General features: G+C 34.4%; 1 protein-coding gene across 4 annotated transcripts in view; it reads left to right on the forward strand.

Annotated features, from left to right (window-relative positions):
* Nucleotides 1-23,042, forward strand: part of LOC106077009 (POU domain, class 2, transcription factor 2-like) — a 25,532-nt gene continuing 2,490 nt past the window's right edge. The window contains exons 1-9 of one of the 4 annotated variants that reach the window (XM_056009970.1): nt 1-137; nt 4,940-4,994; nt 18,303-18,428; nt 19,261-19,416; nt 19,781-20,062; nt 20,295-20,525; nt 22,167-22,242; nt 22,458-22,603; nt 22,760-22,960. In XM_056009970.1, coding sequence (XP_055865945.1) covers nt 4,962-4,994; nt 18,303-18,428; nt 19,261-19,416; nt 19,781-20,062; nt 20,295-20,525; nt 22,167-22,242; nt 22,458-22,603; nt 22,760-22,960 — 1,251 coding nt within the window. In that variant the 5' untranslated portion in view covers nt 1-137; nt 4,940-4,961. Of the gene's footprint in view, nt 138-301; nt 517-1,523; nt 1,911-4,939; nt 4,995-13,292; nt 13,901-18,302; nt 18,429-19,260; nt 19,417-19,780; nt 20,063-20,294; nt 20,526-22,166; nt 22,243-22,457; nt 22,604-22,759; nt 22,961-23,042 lie in introns of those variants that run through there. The other 3 variants (XM_056009971.1, XM_056009972.1, XM_056009973.1) reach the window with 3 other exon arrangements.

The following is a 23,042-nucleotide window of genomic DNA, read 5'->3' on the forward strand; positions in this document are numbered from 1 at the left end:
TTCAATGACACTTTGAAGTGATTTGCATTCTTGCAAATTCTTACAAATATTGACCAATCAGAGAGCACCATTTAATCGCTAGATTGGAAACGCTCGGGATATTGTTATGACTATCGAAAGTTAGCATATGTCGATCGGTAAGTTAATGAAAGCGTTTGAGAATGTAAAATACTACTAAATAGAGTCCGGCTATTTAATAAATGCTTGTATGCAAAGAAATGTGCATGAATGTTTGGTGCACCTCCATTTCAAAGGCTTGTAGATTAATTTCCGTGGACTGCCGAAAGATAATTTCCCACATTTTATTATTCAAAATGGCGGGGCATGACTTTCTCATCGTTACTGTTAGGCTGTTACATATTCATAACCTCCTAATCTCTATTACGAGGGTTTTTGCATTTGACCCAGTTAATAAAATGACACACACATTAAATAATAAATCTAGAATGATACTTTAATAGGTCTAGTGAATATTTTCCCTTAAACTTTTAAAGCCAGTCACTTAGGTGTCTAAGAGTAAGAGTTGTAAGACTGACTAAGACTTAGTTTAGTGAAGTTTAGTCTTAGACTAGTCACTAGTTAGACTAACTAGATCTATAACTAACTTCACTGTGACTGTCCTAGTGTCTAAAGTGACTATAAATAAAAACTAAAGACTAAGTCTCACTGTGATTGTCTTAGTGTCTAAAGTAAAAACTAAAGACTAAGTGAGAACTAAGTCTCATTAATCTACTACTTAGACTTAAACTTAGTCGGACTTAGTGTCTTAGTATTATTAAGACTTTTAAATTATTAATAAATAATACTAATGTCTAATAGTTAATACACTCACTAATGATTAATCATATGCAAAATATATGTCACTACAGTGCCTACGTCTACAGTCTACACCTATTACTAAATTAGTAAATATACTATATTATAGTAATTATTTAATTATTACTTTATTAGTAGAGGGCTAGAGCCCATTTGCCCATAGCCAGTCCACCCTTGGATAGTAATCTAATAGTAGTTATAGATCTATATATATATTAGACATAAATGGATAGCAGCACCAGGGACCACGTTTTTAAGAGAGAAAGTAGTGAATTAAAATGCTGCGAAAATAAGGGAATGCGCCGACTGAGGCTCGAACCTGTGACTCTGGATTCGACACCACTGCCTAGCGATAACGCACTAAGCGAACTTAACCTCTAGACCATGGGAATGTCAAAAAACATTCTTCTGATCCAGAGTCATTTCGCCCGTATGCAAATTACCACCCCAGTGGTCAAAGGTCACAAGCCCTAGCTAGCCCCCCCCCCCACCTCGCAGCATCCATTCACTAACAACTTCAATAGAGCCGACACAGACAGCCGTTAGGCATGTATTAGAAATGTCTAATGTGGCGGTGTCGAATCCAGAGTCACAGGTTCGAGCCTCGTCGGCACATTCCCTTATTTTCGTAGCATTTTAATTCACCACTTTCTCTCTTAAAAACTTGGTCCCTGGTGCTGCTATTCATTTATGTCTAATATATGTATGTATCACATTTGTTTCAGCACCTAGCTTCAACTTCAAAGTAATAGATCTGTCATCTGTCTAGAGTCCAGGGCCGGTCCTAGGCCACTGCAACCTATGCGGCTGCAGTGGACCCCAAACTTTCATAGGCCCCTCGAGAATTCTAGGTGTAAATTATTAATTTAAACCATTTTAACTTATTATTAAAGGGTTCCTGGAATTCCCTGAAATTGTAAATTATACGAAAAAGTCATGAAAATCTCATAAAATAATTAAAATCTTCTGAAAATTGATGCAAATCACCTTAAAAACTGACAAAATTGTCATTTTGGGGTGTCATTGAATATTGACGATGCCAACCCTACTTGGATTTAAAAAAATGGCATTGTCAGCTTTGATTTAATAAAAAGGTAATAATAAGGCAAATGTTAACCAAAACAAGAACTTTAAATTCTTAATTTACTTTAATAGTCACTGGCATATATATATATAATATATATATGAAATAAAAGATCTTAATCCATATTTTTCTATCTCAAACTCTTAAAAAAAAGCGTTATTTTGCTATTTGATAGTAAATCTAATTTAAAAGGCAGATCTGAATGTTCATCGGCTTTTTGTTGGAAAACTACTATCTACTGTAGATGGCTCGTAAAGTGTTAATTTCAAAGTGATTTTTTAATTAGTAAAGTATGAATAAAATGCAAAGACGAATTTATACAAAATCTTAATTTTCACTTATTATCCTTATCACAACCCAGAATGGGCCCTGCGCAATCTGTTTCGCATAGGGCCCCGCAATATGTAGGACCGGACCTGCTAGAGTCTAGATAGCAGTATCTCTACTCTATATTAGTCTATATTATATCTAGATGAGATCTCTCTATAGATCTAAGATTCTAGACTACATCTAAAAATCTAGATCTGAAAATTAATATAAATGGTGAAACTGTTTGTTTTTTTATTTTAGGGATCCCCTGAGTTCACCTAGCTCTAATGGGTATTTGACTTTAGTTTGGGGAAGATCAAAGGCGGTTAGTTGTTGTTCTGGCCACATGACACCCGACTTAACATTGAGCCACAGAAACAGATGACCTTTACATCATTTGCCTAATAGATTGCAAGGTCTGAAAAGAGAACACATAATCTAGTTGTATTTCTTAAAGAGAGCAATGCCCATGAGATAACAAATCTTAAACTGTGAACACAGTAAATTATCTGTGTATTTAATCACCTTTCGGTTCTTACAAAAATCATTGCCTTTTAAAATTTTAATTTCAACAGAATTTAATTTGAAAGATACAGAGATATACATTACTTAATATGTAAATACATTACTTAATATGTTAAATTAGTATTGTAACTGCATCAGATATTTACCCACTAAATTCAATCTGGAAGTCTTCCCACATCTCTAAAAAAACTAAAATGCTACTGTTGATCTCTATGATGTTGAAAGGTTTGACCTCCAGGTATACAAACACCATATTATCCATATTATCCTGTTACAAGTTTACCTTGAGTGTGGCTTTGAGTGAGAGACATAACAATTGAATAACAGGGTGTGTGCAGTTCTCTACCTGGAGATGTTTTACAGGCATCAAGACATGGCCTATAGGGCAGATGATGTAAAGGTCATTTGTTTTTGTTCTATAGACCACTAGGTCTGAAAGGGGAACTGTCACGAACTTGATATCAGCTCTTGATGGCTATACGTCTAGGATGATTCTTACTGATGTAATTTAACCGATAAAACACACACATCACAGATGACTATCGATTAAAGACCACAATATTCAATAATGATATAAATCATGATCTCTGGACACAAATTTGCATACGAAAAATAAATATTTAATTAACAACTATAGTTACATATAATACGACAGTCTAATATGTAAAAAGAACAACATAGAAGTTATTAATTAAAATACTATTATAAAATTAAACTCATGTGATTCTAGAATTAAAAGTTAATAATCACATAGACATTGATGCTTGGCTGTAGGTCACGATGAACTTTCCATTTCTCTTGTCTCTCTCTCTAGCCTCTGCACGGATCCTGGAACCCAACGTCACAGTCCGCTCAATACTAGAGTGATATCCCCTTGCGTAGCAGGCAAGGATACACCATATATAGATCTACCGTCTCTGACCGTCAGAATGTCACTAAGACTGTCCCTCTAAATAGACAAATAAAAAAAATATCGCTAACAACTAGCTAAAGCGCCATTCTATTTATAATATAATCTATTAAAGCTAGATATCTAACTAAAAAAAACATTTCTTCTTACCCTGGTCCCTAAGAATTGGTTCCTACATGTTGTCTCTGGCAAACAACTCACACTTCTTGGAGCCAAGATCGTGAGCCAACCTCGGCGACTTGCTCCCAATGTCTGTATGTGTCGTTCACCAGAAAACGTCTAGCATACGACACACGCCCCTGCTAACACTGCATGGCGCTGTGTCCCCACTGCCCCAAACTCTACTCTATATAGGCTGAGTATCTAGCCTACGCCTAAACTAACATTACTAATTGTCTGTGTCTGTCCCGACCCACATATCAGTCTCTCTACAAGACAAACAACTTACTGACATTGTCCTAACCTTTGTCTGGTCTCTGTCAAGTCTATCGGTGAGCTTTGATAACAACTATGAATCTATTAATAACTCACACACTCAACACTGTGACAGGAACTTTTTTTTTTTTTACTACTCAAGACAATACACTAAATGGGTCAAACTCACAACAATTGTTTAACCCAAAAAGCATTTTTGTGTATTGAATAGTCTACATAATAAAAAATGATATAAAAATGTCAACTCACCTTTGAAATTTAATATATAATGACAGATTAGCTTCAAATGAAAATAATGATGATAATTGTTTCCAAAAAATAATCACAATCAGTGCTGAAGTCAATTGTAACGTATCAGTACGATTGCATATATATATAAATATGTTCTTTTAGTTATGTAATAGTGACAGATAGTCTCATATTGTTCTCTTTCTTTCACTGTCTCCCCACACAGCATCTCCAATGAAGAAAGTAACTCATTGTAAAGCAACTAATTCAGTTAATAAACTACAAGACTTTAAAAAGATTGTAAGTCTACATGTCCCTAACACAATAACACTCATAACAGCTCGAAGAAAATTTGATAATGACAACAAATTGGTACAATCTGTCATAACTGGTCCCCCCTGCAAGTTTTTGAAGTTAGACAATACACATGTAGCTGAATGTCTGTCACCAATATCTTTGAAATTACAGATGTGAACTAATTCATTATATATTTACCTCTTTTCAGTAGATCAAAAAATATCTTAAGTAACATCCATCCATGACATCTATGACCATGTCTTTTTAAATAAATGTTTAGACAGGAACAAAACATTTTAATATTTTTTAATAACTAAATATATTTAATTTTCCAGGTTTTTTTATGACGTACTTACAATGAGCACTGATCGAGAAGATCAACAGAAAAAGGTAAGACTTATGAAGTTATACTAAATTATAAAATAAAAAAAGAGTGACTCTTTGTATGTAGAGTTTATGTTGCAGGTGCATGAATGACCACATTGCAGTGTCTTATTTTCTGAGTGTTGTCATGTGATTTAGAAATCTTGACTTTGTGTATTTTTCAATGAACATTAATATTTTAGAAATCATCAATGTTGGTAGATTTTGATACTGACAATTTGTCTTACTTATTACTGCATGCTATCTGTCCCATGATATACCTTTCCAAAAATATCGACAATAGGTTGTTTTGGATTTTAAAATAAGAAAGTAATTTACTAGAGACGATTATGAATAACACTTTTTAGACTAATTTATCATTGAATTTTCTTGCTGTAAAAATATACTTTTTTTAAATCTGTAAAGAATGTTCCGGATTTGGTTTTGAAAAAGAAATCAAACTACATTACTTAAATTTTCTTTTAAATCGTCGCCAAAATTGTTCTGAATTTTATATGAAAAGTCTACTAACACAAATAACTATTTGAAATTTCTCTTCTAATAAATAAAACAAATAATCTTCTCATTTACGAATATCGGTTGTTCTGAATTTTATGAAAAACATTCTAACTCTATGTAAAATCGCACTTTTGTCATACATTACATTAAATTTTCTAACTAAAATGTTTTTAAATCTAATTATCGTTGATATTATGTTCCGATTTTTAAGGAAAATAACTTCCTAACACCAAAGTATGGTATGAAAATCTCTCCGCAAGCCTATGGTACATCTAAGTTTCATACGAGACCATTACAAAAAATAATTAATTAATGGTATTAGATTTATCTAGACTTCTCTTTTTCTCTCACTATAAATACACACATCGGGAACAATCTATTATAGATACTTAAAACTATTGCCATGTTTCAGAAGGAAAATTAAAGGTTAATCAAATATTCAATAGCTTTTAGTTGTTTTTATTATATTAACATAACAGACAGACAAAACAAAAAAAAAAAGCGACTTTAATCCTAATATATATATAATATAATATATATATATATATATATATATATATATATATATATATATATATATATATATATATATATATATATATATATATATATATATATATATATATATATATATATAAATATATATATATAAATATATATATATATATCTTTAAATGAATTTTATTAGAACTCGGTGCATTATAGACTATGAACCCTCGTTAAAGCTCTTGTGTTTATAACAACATTTTTTTGTTACTAGCCCATTTTGACGTTATGGAATTTTTTTTTCCTTTGGCATCATATGAATGAATGAATGAAATGCTTAAAGAACTCACTAGGTGCACCAATGTCTATGAACCCTCAATAACTGGCTCGTATTGATGAAGATTTTTTACTCTGACTAGGCCGTGTCACGTAGTTAATTGTTTTCCTTTGATGTCATATGGAATTAATTCTTTAAACGAAATGCTAAAAGAACTCACTCAGTGCACCAATGTCTATGATCCCTCGACAACTTGCTCGTAGGTCTAGTGATGAAGACATTTGTTAGTCTAACTAGGTCGTGTGACGTAGTGGATTTTTTTCTTTTGACGTCATATGAAATGAATTCTTAAAATGAAATGCTAAAACAACTCGGTATAGTAATGTTTATTTAACCTCGTTATCATGACTCGTATTTTAAAAAGACGTAATAGCTAGATTTAGATCTAATCTAGATTTTTAAAACAAGTTATAGATTTTTTACAGTATATCTAGATTTTTAAAACTAGATCTGGATTTATATTCTAATTAAAATTATTGTAGATGACTAGATCAAGATATAAAATTTCAATTTCTAGACTTAAAGTGTAGATTTTGACTTCCAAACGTATAGATCAATATTGCAATGTTATAATATACTAAAACTAATCTACTATTTTTTAATTTAATCTATTGATAGATTATCTAGTTTTTTTTTTTTCATAAATCAAATCTAAATTATATCTAAATTATTCCAAATTTATATTTTAGATCTAGATCTAGTAGATATAGATCTTAAGAGTGCTAAATCATAAGTTTAGTTTAGGTAAATCTACATCTTTATTCTAGTTCCATTTGAATGAAAATGCCAATAGCTCTGTTGATAACTGTGCTGAGACATCGAAGTACAAACACGATACATCTGTTCTTTTCTTCTTTTTTTTTTTCAATCAAAATCAATGCTGAAAGATTATCTAAAATTGCTCGTCTGACATATTGTACATATCTGGTAGATGTCATGCCGGAATGTGTAATATATCTCTTTATCAATAATAGGCTATTAGTTTGTAACCAGTTTGTTATTAAGAGCAATGCCTGGTCGTGCGTCTAGCGTTCTGAACTAATTATCTCGACGGTCCCGGGTTCATACCCTTCTCTTTGCCATCCTCTGTCGTCCAGCGAGAAGTTAATTATTTTTAACTCAGAAACATGTATAGGCTAACAGAAGAAAATTTTTTTTTTTTTTACAACGGCAAATGAAACTTTGAGACATTATTACTTTGACCATCAAAATAAAATAACGTCTTGAATATTCCTTGCGAATAGGCGGATCCGACAGGGATCCGACTCCGACGGGGGCCGCCTCTGAGTTTGGAATTACAATGTATTATACAATCGAACCAATTGTTATGCTCCGAGTTCTTTTACGGTGAAACGGCAGCAAAGACAAGTATAACTATTTGAACATCTTAAGAATTATAGCTTTTATATAGCGCTACTTTCATTCTTACAGCATGATCAGAGCGCTATAGTCCAATCTCATTTGTGGACCAGTAGGGGAGGCCTTTAGGCGCTCAGTAAACACAACTCTGCTCGAGTCGGGTGTCGAACCTCGAGCCTCCTTCATAGGTAGCCAAACCAAATTCAAGCGTACTTAACCCCTCGACCACGCTTTAACGTACACTGGTACAATACAGTTATTCGGTATCCATCTCTCTCTCTCTCTCCCTCTCTCTCTCTCTCTCTCTCAAACAAAATCCCAGACTTTAAATAATTTTTTTTTTGTCTAGCATATTTACTGGTTCAATGAACAGAAGGGCACGTAACAAACCACAAAACTTTCATCCTTGCCTAGAGGCTCTCATTTAGATACGCTGTAATATTCTTATTGTTCTTGTTTCACACGTACCCGAGCCACTCGTGTCAAGATATCTCTACCTTCTGAACTAAAGCAAAGGTACGCTCATTACATTTACATATTCCTCAACAATGAACATCCTCTCTCTGACCTAAATACTTGCCATGTTTTCACAGTACTCACACCAATGTATTTTTTCTTTTTTATTGTCTGCTTCATAATATGCTAGTTTTGACTTGACCAGATCTCTTCGATAGGAATAATTTGTACACGTTACTTGTTTGTTTTGTTTTCTGTTTCAGTTTTGCATTGTTCTTGTTCTTCCCAACGTTGTAGAACATGTTCCGTCTCAATATCACAAACTCAGTTAGAATGGAATACTTCGATTGGAATACGTTTGGAAGAGCAATGTACTCTACACAACTTAGAGCTGGTTGGCTTTGGGCTCATGAAGCTGGTGCCCACATGTGTAATCATCATGATCCGATGTACATTGAGCTACTTGGGTTTTTAACAAACAGATGTGACGTCTACTTTATGTTGGGCTTCTTACTTTACTTGATAGGTTTTGATACATTGACTGGTTATTTTGGTTAGTACCATTATATTATCAACTTGTAACCAGATTGTAGCTATTGTTATCGTATAGTGTCAACAGCTTTTTCCTGTCACAGAAGACTGTGGAATTACAGTTGTCACTCTTGAGTAACTCTGAGTTGACTTTCTTTTGTGACCCTTGTCGGCCTTAATTTGGAATCTTTCTAGTGCTGTAGTCTTGACTTCAGCTTCCCTTAGCAATCGTTTGTTGGTCGCCAATGTGCGAGTTCATTTCATTCTTGAACAAACAACTAAGAAAACACGTCTTTTAAAGCTTCAAAGTGTATGATGGCTAGTGCATGTATATCGTATGTAATAGACAGCTCTTTCTTCAGCCTCCACCTCTCTCTTGACTCATTCAATGAACACAAATTGTTCTTGCTAACAAGCATCTCACACTGGACAACCCGTATTAGGTTACTCCCAATGGCATTCGAAGAAAACTAACATCCCTATCTATCTGGCTTCATTAATTAACTTGCGCTTTCTGAAGTTTCCAAAGGTGTCATTGTTTTCCCTTTGTGAGGTGAAGTCGGTAGATTCTAAAATCCCCCAATAGTCTTGGCGACACAATGATTTGAACAGATGTACTTCAACGTGGTTTTGTTGTAGAACTAAAGAACATTGGTCGGCCAAATTGTCTTACAAACTAAGCAAATGTTGAATCCCATATATATAAATATATATATCTAAAAATACATTTTACACGATCTCTTCAGCAATTTCCTTATGTAAAGATTGCTGCTGTTTTTCTGCAATTTGTGCCCACTTTTTGATCTAAAAGACTAACTTATATGCTCCGATTTAACCCTCGCTTTCATCGTGGTTGAAACAAGTGTAACGACAACATTGTGTCTTTTAAATGTACACTCTAATGTCGTTCACGTTTAGTCTGCAGATTGGTTGCCTATACCTACACAGCAGGTTGAAAACAAGATTGGAGCTGGTTTTTGTTTTTCGCACGTTCTTTTCCGAAAAAACAAAATACATTTTTTTGAGTATTCAATTTGTATCTACAACGCTGTGGTACATCTACTACCACTGTTGGTACTTCAAGCTATGCGGTACTCTCGTGTGGTCAGTTATTTCCACATTCGAGAAATGATGTGATATCATTCCCTTGTTAGTTTAGCATGTCACAACTGGCTTCTCGATAGTCATTTGTTCAGCATATTTTATGGTTTGTTTCTAGGAAGGTAGGTAGGTGTGTTATCGATCTGTGTGTATATTTAAGCATACTTCCTTCAAGATACACACATTTGTCACCAGGAAAGTGCCAACATCTAGACAAGAATCACAAAGCTGCAGCTCGAACAGCGAATTTCCGGTAATACAGAAGGTCGAAAGAGACACCAAAGAATAAAATGACTGCCGGACTAAATCGCAAGTAGCATATAGTGAATACTTTTTGCAATGAGTTTTTACAATGCCTCTATTCAAGTCCCACTTTCCGATTGGGTGGGTGGTCACGATAACGGCTCTAACAATTTTCGTAGAAATTTGACCATTGAATGTATATCATTGGAAACGAGTTGTTAATCATTATAAGACATCAGTTAGACCAGGTTCACATCTAACTTCACCTATCCCTTGGTCTGCTGGGCCATTGGGGCACCAAACAAGATCTGTCAACCTTCTTTCTCCATTCTTCTCCGTCATTTGCCTTTGATAGAATTTCATTCTGATATTCTTTCTGAAAATATTAAAACCTGCCTTTTTACCTGCCTGGGTGGACCACTTCGGGAACCGATTTTGAGTTTGTGTTTCCACACAAATTGTCTTTGTAACCTTGTTTTGAAATGTGTTCGGGGCGCGGTACTATTTATTGTGAAAGAATTATTTCCGATATTCTATAAACAAATCTAACATTAATCTGTTATTAAGAGCAAAATAAACGCTCTTAAAATAAAAAAAAATGTTTTTCATGTTTATAATATTGAAAGCGACTCTCATCAGCAGTCTATGTGGTTATCTTTACTGTCAAACCAGTGTATAAAGCCATCTTTACTCAGTGACTTTATCGTACCAAGCACACACATAGTAACAGAAAGTCTTTCTCGTTTTTTTTTGTTTTTTTTTGTTTCTCTGAATAAATGACGAATTTTTGAAGCGACAAAAACCAACTATTCTCTCAAGAAAACCAACATAAAGCTCATACTGTCATTGAAATCTATGCTTTGTTTTTCACATTTTGCACTAAACATGCCAGAAAGAGTGCGTAACAAATGATCATTTATTTTGCATCTGAACAATATTTACCTGTTTAAATTCATCTCGTGAGCGAGAATCTGATTTCAAATAATTGCGTTTATGACTTTTCAGTTGTTTTCCATTTTTACACCTTCCATTTCTCTAAATATTTTAACGATTATAATGAGTATTTGGAGAACACAATAAAGTAATGACAGTGGTACTTCAGTTGACTGCTCCTTCACAAGTGGTAGGTCTACATTGTTATATAAAGGCGGACATTTGAGTCAACGTAATAATGCAAAACATATTCACTGGCCTATTGTTTGCGATTAGATTATACACAAGTGTCCAGTTGTTGACTGTTATTGTGTGCTCTAAATGCCAATGAGAGTGGGATCATGACTTGCCCTATGTTCAGCAGCCCTATTAGATCAACCTCTTGGGTGGACAAACAACAACAACATGTTTCGATTAGAAACTCAAACTGGAACATTGCGCGGGCTGTTTAGTGAATCACCGCGCCCTCCTGTATAGCTTACCTCGTTACTCTTCATGTTTAGCAGAAATGAAGGGGGTTGATGGATTGCTGTCTAGTCGTGTGGTATGCGCTCTTGACTGTCGACTCGAGTGTACGGGTTCGAACCCTGCCCGTTAAAATGTAATAATCTTTAATTCTGAAGGAACATTTGAATCTAGAATGTCTATTCTAAACATTTTTTTTTGTTCACGTTGCTTAAAAACTATATCAACTTTACAGTAGCTATATCACCATTACAGAAACTATATCACCTTTACAGAAACTATATCACCTTTATAGAAAATATATCACCTTTATAGAAACTATATCACCTTTACAGAAACTATATCACCTTTATAGAAACTATATCACATTTACAGAAACTATATCACCTTTATAGAAACTATATCACCTTTACAGAAACTATATCACCTTAACAGAAACTATATCACATTTACAGAAACTATATCACCTTAACAGAAACTATATCACCTTTATAGAAACTATATCACCTTTACAGAAACTATATCACCTTAACAGAAACTATATCACCTTTACAGAAACTATATCACTTTTATAGAAACTATATCACCTTTATAGAAACTATATCACCTTTATAGAACACTCAACAAGTCGTATATTGTGGCTTACTTCATATTTTGTAGCTAAGTTTCCTTATTGACAGTCTATATATAGTTCTGAGTTTCATAGTAAGAAACCCTTTATATCCTCCTTATGTGCCTTGAATTAGTTTTCCTGCAAGCGACAAGAGAGGACCATGCTTGCTATTGGGAGTGATTGACGCGGAGTCAATGAACTACTGTGGGAAGCGTGGTCGAGAGGCTAAGTACGTTTGAACTTGGCCTGGCTTGGCTACCTATGTTCGACACCCGACTCGAGCAGAGTTGTGTTTACTGAGCGTCTAAAGGCAGCACGGAAAACCTTCTCCCAGATACCTCTCCCCCCACTGGTCCACAAATGAGATTGGACCATAGCGCTCCGAGCATGCTATAAGCATGAAAGTAGCGCTATATAATATATATCATCATCATTATTGTATCTAGCCGGTAGCTCTAACAACATACGGATGGTCTTGCGAAAGAAACCGGATGATGAAGTCCTGTCCGACAAGTTATGCAATTTTAACCAACGCTGGTCAAGTAGTTGAACAATATCATAATGTTAATCCCTCCTACCTACCACCGCCCGCCTTTTGATTGGCTTCTAACAGCTATTGTGACCGTCTTATGACACAAAATGTGTTGTTTGGCTTGTTGGTTATTATGATATAGAAAGCAATCATTCAGTTCTTTAAATAATATCAAACACCTGTCCAGTAATAATGGATATATTTCTTATCCGACCCATAGATTTGTTTATAGAATATCGGAAATAACTCTTTTACAATAAATAGTACCGCGCCCCGAACACATTTCAAAACAAGGTTACAAAGACAGTTTGTGTGGAAACACAAACTCAAAATCGGCCCCCGAAGTGGTTTACCCAGGCAGGTAAAAGGCAGGTTTTTAATAATAGCGTCTTTTCCCAAAACCTTAATATAAATCGCACAACGCGAAATTACGGTAGCCATATTTACAAATGTGTTCACATGGATGACGTCATCTTTTGCCACCTTAAAACCTTGTTCTTTTTGTGTTAGTATTCAATGACAAGATTCATTAACTTGAACTTCTCCATAACATTGCTCTTCATCTCGGCCTCCCCTCAGCATAACGGAGATTTGCATTGCGCATAACTAGATTTCGTAACCACGGGTGCTATGCTCGCGACGCTGGCGGACCGTTGCCGACCAAACCTAATTGATTTGCAAACGAGAGAGAGAGAAAAACTCGCGCTCTTGTTAGCGTACGAGTGTGTCCTATGGGCGGCTGTCTGCATTTACATAAACATGAGAAGGGAGGGCAAAGCGAGGGATAACATTATGGTAATAGGACCTCGAGAGGCAGCTGCTTTGAAAAGTAGTTTGTGGATGTATTTTTTTGTTTGTTCTCTGTGTGTGCAGGCATCAGAACTTACATAGTGGCGTCTATGTTTATGTTGCCCAGCTTTTTGGAACGCGGAGAATTCTGTCGCTATTCTTTTTGAAACAATTCGCTACTCACCGGCTTGCATAATATATGTAGAGATTTTGGGGAGGGGGGAATCAAATGATGTCGACCTGTCTGCGTGTCAACGGATTCCGATATTTGATGAATCCCGCATCGTCTCGTATGTAGAGTCTTAGCCTTGTGTCTTTGAAATATAGATCTAGACTCGTGTGTAGGAAGTGTGAGTTTTAATAGCGCTGGACACTTTGTTTAAATCGTTAAATCTTGCAAGAGATGTATTGAACCTGCTATGGTTTACAACGTTCTTATCTGACTGTGTTTGAAAACAAGTCAAAAACTTTGTGGAACGTACACAAAGAACTTTGTCAAGTTACTTTCTTAGTGCTCAGACCTTGAGTTTGGGTGTGATTCTCTTTATTGCCTTGTGATCTTTGAAATGGTGAGTAGCCCCCCCCCCCCCCCTTGTGACTAAAGCCAAGTGTCTCCTGTCACTCTAGATCTTTAGGAATTGTTTGACTAGTGAGCACCGGACTAGCAATTAGAATTAAAGATACTTGTGTAGCATAAGTTGAACAATAGCATATATATATATTTATATGTATGTAGACCAGGACTAACCAAGAATTGTTCCCCATTATTCTATCTACTATCAGCTAAGCTACACTAAGCCTGAAGTACCCTTGAATGCTTATGTTCGGCCTCTCCTGTCAATCCTCTCCTGTCAATCCATATGGTATGGCAAATGTTTGTCACCCTGCAGCACCCCTACCCCTTCTACAACATTGAATGGATGTAACATTTTTAACACTTAACAATGGTAGTAAGATAAATACTAATTACTAGAATGTCTGTTAATTATATTTATCATATGAAAGTCTTGGTGTGGGGTCAATGATGCTAGCACCACTTTTTGCAGTGCTGATTAATACAGTTTCAGCCAGGCTCAAAATGATCTGACATCTTTAATGCAATCTTAAGTTCTCTAGCTAGGCTGTACTGTATAATAAATAAGATCTGCACATCAAGATGTATCATGGTTCTCTGCCCACCCTCATCCTCCCCTTCCTCTGCAGCAGGAGCAATGGTGATGCATGTGTGGGATCTGTCTCTTACAAGCTTTAGTAAAATAAAATAGTAAAGTTTCCCATTCAGACCTTGTGATCTAAAGGACAAATGATATCAAGGTCATCTGTTTCTGTTGCCCAATGTTAACAAGGGTGTCATGTGGCCAGTACAATGACCAACCGTCTTTATTTTTCCCCAACTAATGTCAGGTACCCATTAGTGCTGGGTAGACTCAGAGGCACCCTAAAAATCCCAGTCTTCACCAGGATTTGAACCCTGGACCCATGTTTCAGAAACCTAGTGCTTTACCACTCAGCCACTGCACCTCTACAAGCTTTAGTGGAAGTCAATATTTGAAACATTCAGTGGCCATTCTTTTATGTGGCCATACATTTTTGTGTAAATATTTCTTTCTCTTGTTGGTTTATATCTAGACTCTACCTTGTTGAGATTGAATGTCATTATCTTTGATTATGGAAAGTGTGGATAAGACAATGGATTGGGACAGCTCTAGCATTTCTTGTTACTTTCTGGCTTCACTTGACAAAATAAAGTGTTCATTTCATTCACTACACAGTTAAAATAAAGTTGTCCTTGCCTTATGATATTTATAATTTAATTCAAATCCATTTTATCAGATGATAAACATATGCCCTCCCTCCCCCAGTCTCTCTTGTTTTTTTTGTTCTAATTAGTCTAGATTTGAAAGCTTCTCCCATCCCAATAAAAAAGCTCAGCATTATAAAGCTTCAGATATTCATCTTGCCAGACAAATAGGTTATTAGCAAGTCAAATTGTCCCCCTCCTCCCAACCACCTTCCCTAGTAGTCCTAACATTTTAATTCAATTTTCTCTCATGTAAATGATTTGTTTCTAACCCTAGCCTCAGGTACAATGTTTTATTCATGCTTTGTGGCCAGCAGAGCTGGAGATGATGGTGCATTCTTTTTTTTTTAATGTGTAGCAAGATGAAACCAATGAAATGAAAATAGTTAATACAAAGTAAGACAAATAAATATTGTACTATAGCTAGTTGGTAAAAACTTTACAGAGATTTTAGATATAATGGACACACTTTTCCATGGATACACTTTTTGAAATACCATTTATTGTAATGCTTTATTTTTAGGGACCACTCAATGTTAGGAATTACCAGGATTTCTCATTGTATCCTTTGTGAATATTCTCCAACAGTTCTTTGTTTTTACATGCCAAGGACACTGATTTTTAGCATCTCACTCACTTCCCTTCCACTTTGAGCCTAATTCTTGGATTTATTACTATTGCTCTTTTTTTGTGTGTGTTGGTGACTGATCTGTTTATGATGCTTTCTGTAACACTTGTTGAGTTGCTCAAAGTAAAGGTTGAAGGACATCACTTGACAATTGCAGATTACTGAGCAGAAATGGTTAATTGGATCATTCGTAGTTGTTAAATTGAAAAAGAAATTGACCATCTTATAGTTAGGTAATTATCTTATCTGAGGGGATAAACTAATGCTGTCCTCTCCCTCTAGCACAGGGGTTCTCAACCTGTGGGGTCGCGACCCCTTTGGGGGTCGATTGACGATTTGCCAGGGGTCGCCTAAGACCATCGAAAATATGGATTGTTATTGTCTACTCTTCTATTGCTGTGTGTGTGTGTGTGGGGGGGGGGGTCGCTGCAAAGTGAGGAATTGTAAAAAAGGGTAGCTGAGCTTAAAAGGTTGAGAACCGCTGCTCTAGCAGAATGACATATTCATGAAGCCCTGTCCTAATTTGAATGTTTCTCCTGCCTCTTTGCCCCTCCCCTATTTATAATACCTTTTCTCTATTTCTCTTCTCTACTTCTCACATATTAAATAAAAAAAAAAAGCATATAGTCTTGCATCAGTCTTTGGTTCAACCATATATTTTGTATGGAAATTTATTAATTGTTTATGAAAAAACAACAACAACCTATTGACAATCATTTATTGCTTTTGATATTAAAAAGACTATTGTAAGTAATACTTAGACTTAATATATGGCACATGAGAAATGTATTTCAAAACTAAATTATATTAATAAAAATTCTTAACTTGTTTGTTTTTAATTAGAACATTATTTTAATCCTTTTTCATATACATTAAATATATTATAAAAAACTGTAAATAAAACATATCTAAAGTTTTCACAGTCTGCCTCATCAGTTGCTTATTATCTCAGTTTGTTAATAGATTTGTCAAGGCATGTATTATTCTCTCAGTTGATTTTTTTTTTATATCATAGGGTTGATTTACAAGAACATTTGAAGAGGTTTTTCAGAGCTCACAATCCTACCCTGTTTTTTTTTAATACTTGGCAGCTGAACTATTTGTAGTGAATTTAATTGGTCTTATTTGTTTATTCACTAACTGAACAATTATTTTATTGCTCCTCATCATCATTTGTATTTAAAGAAACTGTTTAAAAAAAACAAAACTTCTGATATTCCAAGACATATCAGTTTTACAGAGCAATATACTTGACATGATTCTACTAGGGTTTCATCCCATCATTGACATTTGAATAAAATATGAGCTGGCTTATCCATAGTTTTCCTCTTCTTTAAAAGGAGATGTGAACTCATTTTAATATTCATGTTTGGCCAGCAATGTTTCAGTCACTTGATCTGCTTTGAATGGAATAGCAATAATGTGTTGATGATTAATGGTTTGTGTTTATGAATAGAATCCTCTAGTGCTGTAGAATTGTGAAAGTTATAGGAAACAGTGATGCAAGTCACAGAATTGTGCAGAACTAGTTTAGTGTAAATTGTTATTGTCACAACAAAAGCTTTTTTTTTTGGGGGGGGGGGGGGGGGCCTCATAATTTAATTTGGTTCAAATAATTAGACATATGATAGAATTATAGCCATTTGTTAAGATATGAGACTGGTAGAACTGAAGACACAATAGCTAACTTGTTTTTTTATAATTACTTTAAAAACAAATGACAAAGTATGCTTTAATCAAATCAATAGAATAATTTGTTGGTTTGCTTACTGTGCCAGATTGAATATTGTAAAGATTGGGAGAATACACTGAAACATTTTAATCATTATTTTTTTTAATTAAAAATTTTAATCACTTGTATATTATATACTTATACAATTGATGTATTACATATTGTTGTAGAAGTTCATGTACACAAACTATATTCTTGTAGACATTTAGAAAAGACAACTAGATCTGAAGTAGATTGTTTGGCACCAAGGTGTTTTATCATGACCACACATTCCTCTTTTGATTTAGCATTCTCTTTCTACTTCTAGACATAAATGATATTTCAGAATGTACCCTATTTTGGCATCCATGGGCTATACAAGTTTTTATAAACGAATGGCAACTGTGTATATACATAGGTGTAGAGCTTACAAAATTTAATTTACTCATTAACATAGCACAATGGAAACTGTGGACATACCGGTAGGTCTTTATACCTCACCTCCTATAGTTTACTGAGTGGTTGTGAAATGTACATTGGAAAGCTTTAAGAATATCTCATTATAAACCTCAAGAAAGCAAAGAGTACAGATGCAGCAGAGAATCTTAAAAATTATAGTAATCAGTTGTGACAAGTCACACTTGTATAACTTTGTTTTTACTTATTTTGCATGAAAATACTGTAATGTCTTTGATGTCCACCAACACATTCAGCTTTTTCAAAATCCAGTTACTGTTCAATGTTCTCCTCTTTTCCAGATAGGAATTGCATTTGTTAGATATAAACTTGTGTTGATGTTTTCTAATGTGTAACTAATGGCTTTGTTTTCAGAACATGAATAGTCACACCAATGCTAGTGGTGTCCACCAGCTAACCCAACAGCCATTTCCAATCAGTTTATCTGGACCTACAGGAACAGGACTGATTGTACAAAACCAGTTTGGACAACAGGCAGTGGTAAGTTCACTTTAGTCCCCAGGGTGTAGTGCTTTTTCGTCATGTTCAAATTAGTCTTGAAATCATTTGGAACAATGTCTGATGTATAGTTAACTTTGATTTTAAACTTGCTTATAGCAACCATTAGATTGTTAGTTTTTTTTTGTAATTGTCCAAAGAACTTTTTATATCAACCATTAGAGTATTAGATAGACTTTGTTAGTTCTTCTTTGTAATTCTCCTAAGAGTTTAGTCCAAGATTCTTAGAACTCTAGGCATATGGAAGCTCCCCTCCATTGGCCTGTCTGAACTACTCTTCTGTTTTGGGAGGGATCACAGGCTGCATTATTAAGTCTCATTCCTTTCATCTCATCTCTACTTGTGGTCACATCTGGGGCATTGGCCACCAACCAATTTCCTCCAGGTATCTTGTTCTTGGGGTGTCCATCTTCTCCCAGGTCCATGAATTCCGTTGTTTGCTGTTTAGTGTTTCTGTAGCTAGTAGTTTTTCAAAAGGGTAGGGTAGCTAGCTCTTGGGGCCATCCTTGGCAGAGTTATTATGTCTGTAGTATCCAATTGAACTAAAACCAAAAATAAGGAGTTGTTATAAAAAATAAAGCTTTATATTACTAAATCTTAGCTTAGTAAATTATGTAAATGTCTCACATCACAGTAAAAACTAATGTAGTACATCCTATAATTTTAAAACATGTTTTAAAGGTGTTTGATAAAGATACTGATGTTTTAAACTTCATCTCTCTCTCTCTTAAGCTAGTTGACCTGAACAAAGTGTTTCACTTGATTGATTTCAAAATATTTTGTGCATGACTGATTTCTATTTTTAATTTTTAAGATTCCAGTGTCAACAGCAATGCCCACTGCAGGTCTGACCTTGACCACTGAAGCTTTGCAACAAATTTTATTGCATACACAGTTTCAGAAGAACTTGGCTGGCAACAGTCAACAACAGCAGATGGCTCAGATTTTAAATCTCAGTGCTGACAATCAGGTCTGTAATTCCCCCCTCCTTCCCACATAGAATATAAATGTTATCAGGTTAACTTTATAAACTATAACTCTAGGATCAGTTTGAAAAGAAAGAGGTAGCAGCAGAAAGGTTTCAACTCATTAACTTAGCTAATGGTCCTAAAAAAAAGGATTTTGATAAACTAGTTCAACATACTACTCGCTGTCTAGACACTGCACTGACACTGCACTTGCATATGTGTTGTTTTTTTTTGGTATGTTAATTTATTATGTAATTAGACTTCTCTGATTTCTTTGACTTAGGAATGTAGAGTGATGCTGTCAGTCTCAATGATAAGGCTATATCTATGCTAAAGTTGTATTTATTTTACGTGTTTGAATCACAGACCTCTACCACTGGAAATGTAGCACCCTTACGACCCAGCAGTCCAACTACAATGTCTACCACACCTTCACTGTTTGTCACTCCAACATCTCAACCAGCTTTACAGCAAAGCTTGGCCACCTCAGCGATTGCTTCCTCCATAGCACAGGTATTTCCAGGAGCTCAGACTGTGTCCATGTTGCAGAATGGTCAGCTTCAGCAGTTTTTAGTGGTCAGCCCTACTCAGTTGAGCCCTACACAGTTGAGTCAGCTTGCTGGTACACAGTTATTAATACCAAATCAGGTAGACTAAGAATATTTAAGGAATTTTATTTTTACTATATAAACTATAAATGTTTCCTTAGATTTGGTGTTAATGTTTTAGCATATTATAATTACATAATTGCATTCTAAAATGACATTTCTTTTAAATTAATTATTTCTTTGACAATATTTTTTTAAAAAGTTACTATCTGTTATAAGTAATCAAAACTGAAAAAATACCATATTTTTAATTTTTTTTTTTCAACTTTTAGAATAGTCTGCCCTTATTGTCAGCCAATAGTTTGATGTTGAACCAGCGTTTGACTTCAATTAATGCTGCTCAGTTGCAACAACAACAGAAACTACAGCAACAACACCATCAAGATTCACCTATGCAATCACCAGAACAGAGCTCTTCCCCTCCAGCCTCACCACAGGAAAGTCCACGAGAAGGAAATTCACCAGCCTCATTTGTCTTGACTGTTCAGCAAACACCTGAATCTGTAAAATCATTTTCCAGCATTCATTATTAGATTGATGTTTAGGTTTTGAATGGCTTCAGAATGTTATTTTTCTTAAAGAGCCATACTTTTTTTTTCTTTTTTATTCTAATTTGTCTGGCCAAACCCAACTCTGTTTTTGCCTTATGGGTCTTAGTTACCTCTTTAAGAAAACACATTTTGCAATTCTCAGTAACATAATGTAATGGTTGTCTTTAATTGTTGTAATTGTCTGGAGCTCACATTATATTCCATGCGTACATGCTAAGATTGGAGGAGTGCATGCTGCCTATATTGGGACAGTCAGTCACTGGCATAATGCTCACTAAGCTGTATTTAACCAGAATATGATGGCATGCTATGAATAGAATAAGCTACAAATAAAACCAGATCTAGTGTTACGGAAAATTTATTATTTCTAAACAACCATTTAACTTAAAAAAGTGAATTTCAGTGCACAATATCTTAAATTGTCAAACATTCAAAAAGCAAATGGGCTATTAAAATAATGATTGCTTTCATAATTAGATTGAATTGATTAAACATTAATTCCTTTGCATACAATATTTTAGAGAATGACTGATGCTAATAGAATTCACTTAAAATGCTTGCACTGGTAGACTAAGCTTAGATTTACATTATCTTAATTTGCATTGTCATTTGGGGAGTATATTTAAAAGACAATTTTGGGTAAAAAAAAATGATTTTTCAATTTTGGTGTAATTAAATAGGTGGGCATGTATTTTATAAACTGGCACCAAAAATTTTCTAAAAAATTGCATTTTTTATTGAAAAAAAGCATTTTAATGATGCATGGTGAACACTATTTTCCATATTTTTCTTAATACAAATTCACTGTTTTTGTGTGAATGCATTTTTTTGTGACCCCCCCTGTAACATATTTCTAAAATCTCTAGAACTAATAGAGATAAATGTGTCAAATTCGGTACACATATTCAGAGATAAATAATAAAGAGAATCAGCTAGTTTTAATGACTTTATCGGAAGAAGTTTTTAATATATGATCTTTTTGAAAAAAAATGTGGATGCATTTTACAGGTAAAAAAAATCACTCTTTTTAAAAAAATTATAAAATGCACAATACTAAGGGAAAATGTATAAAATCTAGCTAGCTCCTTCCAGTCACCTTTATACTTTAAGGTGTAAGTATTTTTAGCTTTGAAATTTATCAATTTTGAAAAATTTTAGAAATTTCCTATATGAACTAATTTGTGTTTATTTTCAAGATGGCCGCCATTACCATGCAACCCAGAAACATTAGACAACATTCAATTTATTTTTTTTTTATTGAGTTGTCATACGATATAATATAACAAAAGTTGTTAAGTTAAAGCAAAAATAAAAAAAAATAATTTTGCACTCCAGTAACCCCTTAACTTCAATATGTAGTTCTAGATTCCAATGGTAAATCACTCTATTGGAGTTAAAGTTTCAGATTGTTTGTAATATCATTAAGTCATAATTACAGATCTTTTAGAAATATTTATGAAACTAATTGTTAATTATGCAATTATGTAATTATAATATGCTAAAACATTAACACCAACTCTAAGGAAACATTTATAGTTTATATAGTAAAAAAAAATGCCTTAAATCAATTTGATTTGAATGTTTTGTTGCCAGGAAGAGACCATGAATATTGACCTTGAAGAACTAGAAACATTTGCAAAGACTTTTAAAAGAAGAAGAATAGAACTCGGTGAGTTGAAGCTTGTACATTTTACAAACTTACACAAGTGTTTTGTTGGTACTAAAAAAAACAATTTGATGTGCTTTGAATGTTGGCCTGAAACATTGTTCTTTGTACACTGATGTGCTTTAAATAGTCCTGCTGGACTGATGTAGTCAGATTACAAATGAATTTAGTTACAAATGAAAGAAATTAATTTTTTTATTATAATATTTTTGCTTCAGGTTTTACTCAGGGTGATGTTGGCCTGGCCATGGGAAAACTTTATGGCAATGACTTTAGTCAGACTACCATCTCAAGATTTGAAGCCTTGAACTTAAGCTTCAAGAATATGTGTAAACTGAAACCTTTGTTACAGAAATGGCTGGAGGTGAGCTCAGCAGCATATATATTCGATTGATTTCAAACAATTAGTACAGTTCTTTGAGCCCTTTTGCTATCAGATATAAACTTACCATTATATCTCTTATAAACTTGTATATTTTGTTTGCTCATCAAGTCATCTTACTGGTTTTGTTTGTTTCAGGATGCTGATGCAATGTCCAGAAGTCCTACCCCGCTCTCACCTGGTGGTGGTTCAGGTGAAGGTGTAGGGAGGCGAAGAAAAAAAAGAACCAGTATTGACACTGTGATAAGGGTGGCCTTAGAGAAAAGTTTCCTGGGGAACTCAAAACCAACCTCTGACGATATCTCTCTCATTGCAGATTCACTTAATATGGAAAAAGAGGTTAGCCATTTTTGTGTGTGATAAACACTCAGTTACACAATAATTTTATCAGAATGGTGATACTTAATCATACCATTAGATA

Source organism: Biomphalaria glabrata, chromosome 14 (genome assembly GCF_947242115.1).
Source record: "Biomphalaria glabrata chromosome 14, xgBioGlab47.1, whole genome shotgun sequence".
Lineage (NCBI taxonomy): Eukaryota > Metazoa > Mollusca > Gastropoda > Planorbidae > Biomphalaria > Biomphalaria glabrata.